Genomic DNA, 12296 nt, shown 5'->3' with positions numbered 1-12296 from the left:
CTTGGTCCCCAGCCCCAAATACAAAAGCACTAACCCTAACAAACACTGTCACATTAAACATCTTCACATTCTGTAAACCGCTGGAGAATGCATCTGCTGCATTCATACAGAACCATGTGCATCGCGTTGAAGATCATACATTCAACTCTGTCGTGAAATAAATATATAGGAAAAAGAGTAAAAAAAACCAAAACCAAAACAAAACAAAACAAAGATTCTTGCTACAATGGCAGGGACACCCACCACCCTGTCCCCTGCCCGGATCGCCTCTGCCCCTCTGCGGGGTGAGCCAGCTCCCTGCCCGAGGCACAGAGTAAGGCACCGCGGGCCAGCCTGGCTCACTCCTTGCTCACGCTCGTCTTGCAGGAATGTAGCACGGCCTTAAAAAGGAGAGGCAGCTGCTCCAAGGGGACACTCACCATTTTTCCTGGTAAGGAAGAAAGAAAACCCAGAATTAGCAGCCACTCCTGAATCAGATTTCAGAGACACCTAAGCCAGCAACGCCGGAGATGGTTTTACCTTGAACCTCTGGCAGAAACAGTTAATCATCCCCCTGCTACATTAGACATTTGATATTCATTCGGACACAACGGGATTTATTATTTACCGAATCGAGAGCAAAATAAATGGGTGAAGTCAGATCACAGCGATGGCTCCACAATGGAGCAGTATTTATAGAAACTGGGAAAGACTAAATACCATCTCTCCTCCGGCTCCCCTGTTGATCTTGATGAGTAAATTACAAGAGCTACTCTGTGATTATTATCTAGTTGGTTACAGCAGAGTAGGATGAAGCATACGAAGCCTTGACACGAGGAGGCGAGTGTCTCCCTTTGCCCTAACATTCAGAACAAACAATGTTTTGGTAACACCAGACCTTGTGGATCTAATGAGCGACATGACTGCATTTCAGAATCAACCTGAGGGTTTCAGAGGTCCAGAGGAGCTGGAAACTGGGTGTTACGCTGCACAACTGCCCGCCGCTCTGCTCATCATCCGGCCCTTAATTAAGCAGCATTTCAGGGATCGCTCTTAAGAGATAACTACTGGAGCCAGGACAGCACCTTTCTGAGGCAAAATGCCTCCGAGTTGGGATAGAAAGGAAGAAGATATGATGAGAACCTGACCGAAGTGCTGAGGGGGCACCAGGTCAGAGCAAGGCACATCTGCTCAGGAGCAGGGAACGTAACGCCGCATCCACCAGCATCACAGGGACAACCTGCAAAGAGCCGGCCTGGCTGGGCGAGCTAGGGAGGTCGGCTTAGAGATGGGGGGAAAAAGGTCCCCCACAAACATCCCCCACCAAAGTCAAGGGGAATTTCACTGTTACAAATGAATTTTCTTTTCAAAAGCCAGTTTCCTGACCCGCACCCGATCCCGGCGGGAGAAGAGCTCGGAAGGTTACCTGCAATGTATCGGATCTCTGGCAAACACATCATTAAATCCGGGAAGCGGTTTGGCTGGTGGGGGTATTTGTACTCCGTGAAGTCCTGGCAGACGTACCAATAGCGCTTGTTCAGCTGCTCCAGCTGGGACGCGTTGGTCAGACCCCTGATGTCTGGAAGGGAACAAGAGAGCAGTGAGAACACGGCGGCAACATCCCGCAAGAGCAGCAGGGGCACGCTCACTGCCAGCCTGCCAGGACAGACAAACTGACCACTGAACCTCTACGCTGGGGCCCTGTTCTGAGGACGGGCTCGGTTGGGCAAAGGCTACAACAACCTGTACACACCAGCTGGGTATGGGATTTCCTCCTGTGAAAGGCCAGGATGGGAACAGCCGATGTCCCGAGCTGCTCATCCGCAGAGCACAAAGGATGCTCTTGGAGATAACGGCTCCAGAGCCTCAAATCCCCACCCGGCAGCTGGAAAGCAGCTGCGTGTCAAGGTTTAGTCCTCACAGCGGATTCAGCGTAATACTTCCTCAGGCAGGAACACGGTGGTTGTAGCTGGATCATCTTGGCTGGGCAAAGTGCCTGGCTTGATAATTCAAGGTATTATCATGTTTCTCTCCATCTGCTTATGAATTATGTCACATGAGCTTTACACACTTGTCAACTCCTTATTTATAAATATAGTTTTGCCAATATCAGGCAACACACGCAGAGGACAAATGGGCATTTCCAAGCCATCAAATGGGCAGCAAGGCCCCACGCTGCCGTTCAGCACGACCAACAGCATCAGCACACCGCTGGGCTCCTGGGAAGGATCCAGCACGGGGGAGCGGGGAAGCTGTGGAGCCTCGGTGCAGGCTGGGCATTGTGGGCCCATCTGACGGAAGAAGCGTTTCTCTGCTGCCCAAAAGCTGACTTTTAAAAATAATACTCAGGTATTTCACATAAAAAATTGCAAACTTCAACTAAAAATAAAAGAAGACAGGAAGTTAATGAAAATACATTTTGGAAAACAATGGGGACAGCTCGAGAAGTGCATTATCCAGTGTCAGGAAACTGCCCAGGGAAGCAAACCGGATCCTCAGCGCGGCAGAGAGTGAAGTGTCAGCACTATCTCCTGCTGGAAACAGGGGGGGAGGAGAGCGCCTGCACCACCCTCCGAGGCTGCGGCACACAGAAGGCTCTGGGGACATTTGTTTCCAGAATTACAGCTGAACACCATCCATTAAGCGTTTGCCTCTCAACAGTTTTCTTCATGTGGTAAATGAAGAGATGTCCTGTGAGCCCCACAGATGTGAGGCAGCAACAAACGATGGGGAACAGGGACCTGCAGACAGCGGGTCGAGACTGTGTACAGGGGTGAGACAGGGAGCGGTGCTACTGAGGGGCAAACCCCTCTGTTCCAAACCATTTCAGCCCACTAAAGCTTTGGGAAGCAACCAGGACCTTCTCACATGTTGAAGAATTACTGTGAGTGGAGTTTGAAATGCCCAGGGCCTTGCAGCAGCCTGGGCTGGTACGCAGGTTAACCGGGGGCAGGACATGGCCCCTCCTCAGGCAGCGTTCATCACCAGCACACAGATACTTCATTCCTGATTACCCTTCACTTTGAAGGGTTAGCATGAGGGATGGAATTTAAGGAGCAGGAAGCCAGCTAGGTGATCCAAGCACACATGCTGAGGGCCAATACTGTGGAGAGTCAGAAAAGCTGGGAAAGGGCAGGGCTGGTTTTACAAACTCACCCCTTAGAGCAGCAAAGTGAGCGAATACTTTTTCTCCCTGGGAGCTTGGAAAGGCTGCTACGCCAATACTCGACGTTTACTTCAGGTAAGAGTCATGCCAATGAACTGGTTCTAAACCATCATGTAGTTAATTGCCAAAATAGGCAGGTAAAGTAATAATTCTTGGAGATGAGACACCTTTGGTAAGTTCATTAGCAGCTGGGGAGTCACTGCTCACCCAAACCTTATCCAGGAAGGTTTCACCAGCCTCTCTTCTCTGTCCCTACTCTGGAATGGGCATCTTGCTACGCATGTCAGACGACACACTCACTGTCCTGGTGCTGATGTTTAAAGGCAATAAAAATTGTCTGAGCAAATGAACTCATTAACCCCTAGGTGTCCCAGTCCACACGATGGCAAACATGGCCAGAGAGGTCTCAGAGCTCGGGTCTCCACATGGCTCTCGGAGCCCTTCCTCCCAGTTCTCACCAGGAAGCAAAGACTGCTCTGACTGTTTGAGAGAACTTCTGCAGCAGGGCCAATACCTTCCCTGCGTCCACTCACCCTGATTGAGGAAGTTAATGGCTTTCATGCAGGCGTACTCCTCGTTGCTGACCTTCAACTGGTTAAACTTGCGAAAGAGGTAGATCAACCGCTCCATCACCTCCATGCCCTCTTCACTGAATCTGGAGGACAGAGATCACACATCAGCGTTACAGGGGACAGTCTGTGCAGGAAGGGCAAGAAGCTGACCAAAATAACCTCAAGATTTTAACATCTTAAAAGAGAATTTAAAAAAATTGTCATCAAACCTGCTTGAGGTCTGCTGGCACCATTAAATTAACGTAGAAGAGGGAAAAGGACCCTGCTACAAACTTGACTGTCACAGATATTGGAGCAAAACACCATCCCCTGGTGATTCAGCTCACATGCAAAATCTCCCTGCATGCTTGCAGGCACCATGCTATGCCTCTCCAAGAGCCTCGTTTAAACATGAGGAATTACACCGACCCACCACTTATTTGTCTGCCAGAGGTGTGGGATCTCATCACCCCACAACTCCCAGAGTCCCTCACCCAGATTCCATACTTCCACAGTCATGGGCATCGCCTGTTCATTAGGGTTTGTTAATTTGTCTTGGCTGAGAGCTTCTGGGGTGGGACATGCTACAGGAAGGCTGGGATCCTTCTCACAAATCCAAACAGGTGAAACCACAGAAGAGCAACGTTCAGGGATCCTCTGCTGGGATGTGGATCCACCAGCCCGACCAGCCCTGTGGCACCCTACTGGGAACAAGCCACACGTTGCTCCTGAGCATCCCCCTTCACCAAGGGAAGCCGGTGAGGGACCGGGTGCAGAGGGGATGCTGGCGCACGGGCATCTCCATCTCCCCAAGATCTCCCAGGAAGTCTCCTGATGGAGACTCTGTGGGTGTGGAACAAGGTCCTCCCATTGAAGGGGGTACTGGCTGCTGCTTTGGGAGCGATGCCCTGCACACACCACGAGAAGCCACGGTGCAAGCAGCAGGCAGAAGCAGCGCTGGAGGGTGTGGAGCTGCCGGTGCCCACGGGCACGCTCCGGAACCATCCCACGCGTGCCGACAGCCAGAGCGGCCTCTCAGGAACACATCTCCCAGCAATAGCCCCGTTTCAAAGCAACCACATATTGCAAAAACCCTCAGAAGTGGGACAGAAGTGTTTAGGGAAGCTTCAGCTGCGCTCCGGCATTGTGCAGCACAAAGCCTGAGAGCACAGCCAGAAAGCCAGCTCTGAATAGAACAAAAATAGAACCTTTTTCAGGGAATAATACCTTATTTTGGCATGCGTGTTTGTTTACTTCAAAGTTATTTGTAAAATGCATGGTGGAGTTTGACCCCAGGAAAGTGAAAACAAGCTATCTGAACCCTGGGTCGCTTCTTCAAGAAAGTAATATTATAAGTGATGAAAGCCTTGTCGGCTAATCTAAAGTTGTACAAGTTTTCTTTGCTCTCAAGTTGACATTAAAAATCTTGCAGGTGCAAGATTGCAAAGCTCAAGAAGTTAATGAGCACAAAGACCACTCAGTCGTCTGTTGGGTTTAATTGTTTTTAGAGCATGCACATTTTTACCAGCCACTCATCACTTCATAAATCCAGGAGAGCTCTTCTCTCATTCCTGCAGTTGAACTGCCTTACTTTTCTGTGCATACTTTCCTCCCCCTTTCAAACAAAGCTGTTCTGTTTTTCACAGCCCTATTTCTTCTAGAGGACTGACTCCTCCACACACTCTTCCTCGCAGTTTACACCAGGCAAGTTTCTGGCTGGGAATTATCGGGATCAGCTGGGGAGGAGGGGGAAAGGGAAACACTATCAGGAGTGCTGGGGGAGGTCAGGAATCTATTCATTTCATATTCATCTCCAGAAAAACAGCACAATAAAAGAAAACATTTGATCTAGCAGGCAAACAGAACATTTAGCCAGTTGTTAGAAGTGATTAAACACAGGGGCTGGGAGCTTGTCCTACGCCACCATTCACTGCAGCCCTGAGTGTTCGCATCGCTTAAGTAGGACCAGAAATTAACCCCACGGTGATGGGCTATGGGTGTAACGAGCTTCCATCGGCCATTGCTACTGACTGACACCAGAGCTCTCCAAAGACAGGGGCTCGAGAAGCCCCCCAGGTTGGGCCTCACTCCGAAAGGGTCCCTCACAGACCCGAAGGGACCAGCTTGTCCATGAGCACATCCAACACGGAGACTGCTCTCCACGGGCTGGTCCCAGCCCCTGCTCCCCACAGGCTGGTCCCAGCCCCTGCTCCCCACGGGCTGATCCCCACGGTCAAGCGATGGCTGAGCTGCCATGAAGGCAGCAGAGAGGGAGCCGTGCAGCTCCAGGCTCCTCATCTGTGCCGCTTCCCGCGAAATGGCTTTTTGGTGTGTTTTCCCCTGTTCCTGAGGACAATGATGCTCGAGGAGCTGCACCAAAAGAGACTGCAGAAACATGTGCTCCCCGGCACACCTATTTTCCTCCATGTGCACGGATCGTCTCTGAAGGACTTTCAAGGCGATCTGCTCTGAATTGCCCGTTTCTGAAGGGCGAGGATTCCTCCTTTGTCTGTCTTTTCCTTACCTCTCGCTCGTATTTATCGCAAACCCAAAATGAAACAAACACTTCTCTGCTGAGGCTCTGACCAGGCCGGCAGGAACAAAAGGACAGCTGAATGCAGAACAAGTGTTATTGCGGTTCTCGATGACCCTCAGTGCTCCTCGCCGGAGCAGCACCAGATGCACGATGAATGGCCGGGCAGAGCAGCGCCGCGGCAGAACCTGCCCCAGGAAATGAGACACCTGGGCCCAGCTCTCGGCTCCTCCACTCCTCTGCCACGGGCTCAGCCCCTCTGGTTGTTGAAACAGACGCACAAAGGGACCTCAAGGAGCCGTTAGGTACGGCGGTGGCTGAGGACCATGGCAGAATTGTACATCTCTGCTGCTTGGACACTTGGATCTCATGGTGACTCTGGCAAAATCAGCAAAGGAGGAGGAGGGCAAGCAGGGTGGGTGTGACAGGGAGGGTGGGCAGCGGTTCCTGTATATCCTGCCTATTCGGCCAGAACACCATGAGACTGAGTCTGCCACCCAAAGGAGGATGTGTCTGGCACCCAGGCTGCAGAACAAAACCAAGCGCCCATCCCAAAACCCAACGCCCTGCCCGAGATGATAAACGACCAGCAGGTTCCTCAGAGCATCAGATAGCACGTACCATGGAAAAACCACGAGCTAAGTTGCAACATCTTTAAATTTATGTAATCAAAACAACAAAACAGCAATTAATAACCAGCACTTTGATAATGCAGACAACCAGCTTTGTGAGCAACCTTTCCTCTGGCCCCACGGGTTTTCAGTAAAACCTTCCATGCTGTATCTCAGGGTTACCCAAAGCAATGGCCAGTCTTACTGTCCCCAGAAAACAAAGCTGTTTGTAGGGCTGTGCTAGAGGAGGGCAGCATAGTACAGGAGCTACAAACGGCACCGCATGGCACCCACACCTTCCCCTGCAGAAAGAGGTTTTGATTCAACACTGGCAGGCCATGGCACGCTTTCTAAGCCTGGAACAACTGCTCCCATCAAGGAGGGGTGGTCAGACACTCACAGGGAGCAGCCTGACCACCATCCTCCATCCCCAGACCTCACACCCAGAGCCACGGGCTCAGCCCAGCATCTCACCTGTGCAGCTCATCGTCAGAGGGAGAGTACTTGGAGGTGACGTCCGCGAGGTCACCGAAGATCTGCTTGCTGTAAAAAGTCAGCGAGGAGAGCAGGATCAGCTCCTGCCACGTCGAGCTGAGCAGGCAGGTATAGTCCTTGATGGAGAGTTCACAGAAGAACGGCAGCTTCTTGATCCAAGCAATCTGCCTGAAAAGCAGCTCATCCGCCAGGCGACACAGCAACGCAAACAGCTCTGCCTGAGTCACTTTATACCTGCAGGCACAGTGAACAGGAAAGCAAAAACCAATTAACAACATTGAGCGACATCATCTGAGGAGGCCTTTGAAAAGCAGGGCAAACACCACAGGATGTTGTGTTCAAGCACCCAATGTGCCGGTGTCCACGGGGTCACCTGGCAGCAGGAGCCACAATGGCCAGCACCCAGCCTGCTGAGCCGGGGGCTGTTGTGATGAGAGCCCCCCACCCCTGGGGACACCCAGCCTGCCCGGCCAGGGGCTGTGAGGGGAGCCCCCTGACTCCTGGGGACACCCAGCCTGCCCAGCTGGGAGCTGTGAGGGGAGCTGCTTGCACTGTGGCTGCCTTTCTGCACCCCAGGCTGCACGCCTCCTGCCCCAGGCCGCGCACACTCACCCGTCCTCAATGAGCATCGGCGTGCCAAGCGGCTCCAGGTCCTCTGCTGACACCAACTGATTGATGAGACTGTGCGACTGGGGGTCCAGGCTGCGCATCTGGGGGGGCATCAGAGCCAAGTGAGCAGAGTAGCTAAAAAGGTGCGGGAGGTACTGATAGTGCGTGGACACCGGCGTCCCGATATACTGATCCCTGAGTGCAGTGAATCCATTCAGCTCCACAGACCTACTGGAAAAGGAAAAGCCTTTTAATATACTCCACAAATCCCCCTCAATTCATGAAAACACCGGATCCAGCTCCATCAGAAACATTAACAACCACGGGGAGGGGAAAAAGGGGACTGGGAAATGGCTTTGTGTTTAAATCTCACCCAGGAATAGCTGGGCACACACAGAGCAGGTCTGCACGCCCGCCTCACGGTGAGCCTGGCTCAGTGCTGGTTCCACTCCACACAGACCTGGGAACTGCTGCCCTTGGGAGAGCGGAACGGGACCCCAACTGCACGCAGCAGCCCCACCCCAGCTCCCTCAAAGGGCTGAATTTAGGACTGTACATGAAGTATTTATGCAGCCAGAGAACACAAGTGTCTCCCAGCTTAAGGGCAGCTGAAGGCAGGTGGAACCCACGCCTGAGATGCTCACTGTGTCTGCAGTCAGAGGCTGCACCAGGCTGGCACTAATGGTAACTGACATTAATGAAACACCAACAATTAGTAACCTAAGTGAAGTCATTCGTTTCCAAAACCTGAGTGCAGTGGAGGAAAAGAGCTTATGCAGAACGAGCAGTGAAAGGTAACCAGTGTCTCATGATCTGCAGGAAAACCACCAACACACACTAAAAGATGTATTTTAAATACAATTTTAACTGAACATTGCCTTCTTTTGTTTGCTCACGGGTATTTCACCTCCCAGTTCAGTTCTTTTCAGTCCAGGGGCTGTCTTCTCAAAACACAACTAGGGGTGCAGGAGTCTGTCAGTCTACACCAAGATGCACTCAAGGTGTATTTTTCCTATATCGACCCAAAGTATCACTCAAGAAAAGGCAGCCAAGATGACTGCAAGAAGGATGCTTCCAGGGGTCATTCCCACCTTGAAGATGGAGTCGAAACGGGCGAAGGCTGGTTGCTCTCCAAAACTCCATTTCCAGGGGAACTGTGGTCACTGTCTCCGTTGTTGCTCCATGACATGTTGGCCTCTCCCTCAAATTCTTGCCCAGACATAATTCTCTCAATCTCTTCCTCTGATATCTGTCAAAAAACAGGACAGCTGTGAGAGCAGAAATGAGTCAGAGCCTCTGCATGGGAACACCTTGGCCATGCAGCTGCATCCACCAGACCTGAACCCACCCTGCAGCAAGAGAAGCACCCGGGCACGGCGACCGAAGGGTGTGACAGTGACCCGGCCTCACCCAGGAAATGGAGCTGATGGCACAAGCTCCATCGCTGACCGACGACACGGGGCCTGTTCTGGGCAGCAAAGGCTGTTGTGCTGCAGCTGCAGTGCTCAGGGAGGCAGCAAAACCTGTTACCTGGCCAGCAATTAACTGTTTGCTGCTCGTGCACAGACCCACGCAGACTTTACAACCCGTAACGGACGCTGTCACACACTCAGTGTTTGCACACAGTGGAAGATGCCCAAAGGCTTGTGAGAGACTTTGTGGTTTGTGCTGGGCTCCCCCTGATGTGGCCGCAGGCACAGCTGCACCCACTCCTCCTCGCCCAGCTCCCGGCTCGCGATGGAGGAGCTTCACCAGCTCCTCTGGTTTGGTTTTGGACTGGGGTGAACCCGCTCCTCACGGGCACAGGGAGCCACAGGAAACGCTTCCAGCGTTCTTTCTGTTTTATTAAAATAAACCATAAACTTTTAAAAGGCCTCTTTTCCAGAGGCGAGCTGGAAATGGCCATCATTCCTCACGCACGCACGCAGCGCGAGCTGTTGTGCTGAATTACCTCGCGCTTTACAAGACACCTCCAGACAAGCTGTGCCATCAATCAGGGAGACATTTACTGGGTGCCCCGCTCACAACAGCCAAAGGAATTGCAGCAGGCAGCCTGGGAGATTTACTGGGGGCTGCGGAGGGACGAGCGTCCTTGTGCGGCTCACAGAGGACAGAGCACTGCGATGGAGGAGTATCCGCACGGGCACCCCGGGACAGTGCCATGTCCCCTCTGGGGACAAGCACCCAGCTTTACGTACACACCTGCTGTTCATGAGGTGTGTTCCCAGTTCTTGTGGGAGTCCAAGCCCTGCCACGCCAGCAGAAGGCATGGGCAGGGCTGAGAAGGGCTCAGGCAATGAGCCCTGGCCCATGCTGAGCTGCTGCCACCGTCTGAGCTCACCACGTGTGCCAAGGGCGCAACCGAAGGGAACGGGTCGGACACACTCACCTGGACAGGTCCGATGCTTTTGTTTCTGCCTCCGGGCATGCCATCCTCTCTGATTGCTGAAAGGAAACAACCAAAACTTGGTGAGACCGTCCCTGCTCAGCATTCCAGCAGCGCATAGGAAGGCAGGCAGCTGCTACTTTGAAAAGCAGTGAGCATCCTTGTGTGTTAAAAGATTCATCCTGTCACCAAAGCCATCCACAGAGAAACCTCCTGTGCTTCCCGGGGCGCTGGAGAGCTCGAGTGATACACACCATGACCTCACCCCGAACGCATCGAGGGGTTACAAGCATTACTTGGGGAGCTGAGCATTCCTTCATGTGCTCCTTGAGTGGCAGGTAACGAAGGAACAGCAATTCATTGTCCCAATTAACCCCAGGATAATTTGGAATGGCACACAGAAAGCAAACCTCCCTCTGCTCCAGAAGAAACACCAAGAATACCCCTGAATGCTGGGAAAGGAAACGTGAGTCCCTGCATCCTGAACTCCCACGTACACAGCTCTGATCCCACTGGGACAGACCCCAACCAGCACAGAGGTGAACACCTCACTGGGAACCAGTAACACTGCTGGTGCTTCAGGGGTCAGATGTCCCACAGCCAGCAGGGACATGGAGGGGAGTGGGTGTCCCCAGCCAGCTGGACACAAAGCCGCTGTGTGAAATCCCAAGTTACTAGACCGAGCTACACTGTGCCGGGCCAGAGGGGCAGCCTATTCTCTCAGCACAGCAGCTTGCTGTTTTAAGACTCTTTAAACAACTTCCAGGGAGCTCCAGCAAAGTCCAATTAAGGGGATTATCCTGGAACTGCTTCTCCACCATCCTCTTCCCTCTGCCTTTCCACACTGGCAGAGCAGCTCTGCTGAACCCGGCTGCGCTCGAGGACCAGCCTGCTCCTTGTGCATCCCCTCTGCCAGGCTGGGTCCCCCCGTTTATCAGGCCCAAATCTCTTTCCCACCACGACCTGGCCAGACTTGGCAGGAGGCTCTCCCCAGCTGCACGGTGACCTTGCTGCTGCCGGCCAGCCCCAGCCTGCTTGGTGCGCGGGGCCGCCGGATGCCCTCCCAAAACACGCAAAATGAGGCAAAATTTCAGGCAAGGTTTCTGTTCCAGAGAAGCCACACTGCAGCTTGACTTAGGCACCCTCAGCTAGGATCATGCCCACCCGCCTCGGCGCTGCGCCTGCAGCTCAGGGGTGACACACACGGGCTCGCTGGCGGCACCACGGCGAGGCAGAGCCATGCACACGCTTGGTGCCAAATCGCAGCCGCGGAGGTGAGCGATGCACATCACTACACACAGCCATCCACCGCCAGCTGCACCCAGCGGTCCCTGCGGCACCTCACATCGCTCCCCTAGAACCCACACAGCTTTCACCCTTCTGCAAGCTCTGCCGCCTCCGTGCAGCTCTTGGAATTCAGTTCCCAGGCAGAATTCGGTGGGGCACGCCGGAGAGCCGGGAACACGGGATATCAACCTGCCTGGTTATCGTCTGCATCACTCAAACCTGGTAAGACTCGGGGAGACCACAAACTCCTTTTAACAAACAGGGCTGGTCGCTTCCTATGAAAGCTCCTTCCAAAAAGCTTTAGTTCCTCGTGGAAGGGACATGGCCCATGTAAAACCACGCCATCACCAGCAGTTCTCCATCATTCCCTTTGGCTTTTTCTAACCTAACAGAACTACAGCATCAGTTTTCCGATTCTGGGGGTGTTTCTCCTCTCCTTCCCTGCTCTCCTGGCGCTTCTGCCTTGCCTGGAATGGGGCTGCAGCTCCGGCCTCCGGCTCAGCTGAATGGGGCTGATGGGCAGAGGCAGCTCCCTGCATCACTCCTGCGCCCAGAGATGCCACGGGGCATGCAGGGGTGCCCAGAGGAACCCAGAGGCACCCAGAGGCTCCCAGGGAAATCTAGGGGCACTGGAAAGCACCCAGGGGCTCCCAGAGGCTCCCTGGGCACGCGGAGGTGC

At 53.2% G+C, this 12296-nt stretch overlaps 1 protein-coding gene across 2 annotated transcripts in view; it reads right to left on the bottom strand.

Annotated features, from left to right (window-relative positions):
- Positions 1-338: 338 nt before the first annotated feature.
- NR6A1 (nuclear receptor subfamily 6 group A member 1) overlaps positions 339-12296 on the bottom strand; it is a gene marked incomplete at both ends in the record, with an annotated part of 74861 nt that continues 62903 nt past the window's right edge. For both annotated transcript variants that reach the window (XM_084272624.1, XM_084272625.1), the window contains 7 exons: positions 339-427; positions 1406-1558; positions 3679-3800; positions 7315-7569; positions 7948-8175; positions 9036-9193; positions 10334-10389. In XM_084272624.1, the coding sequence (XP_084128750.1) occupies positions 339-427; positions 1406-1558; positions 3679-3800; positions 7315-7569; positions 7948-8175; positions 9036-9193; positions 10334-10389 (1061 nt within the window). The remainder of the gene's footprint in view (positions 428-1405; positions 1559-3678; positions 3801-7314; positions 7570-7947; positions 8176-9035; positions 9194-10333; positions 10390-12296) is intronic.

This window comes from Gallinula chloropus (assembly GCF_964237585.1).
Source record: "Gallinula chloropus genome assembly, chromosome: 18".
Classification (NCBI taxonomy): Eukaryota; Metazoa; Chordata; class Aves; order Gruiformes; family Rallidae; genus Gallinula; species Gallinula chloropus.
This window is presented reverse-complemented; position numbering and strand designations above follow the sequence as displayed.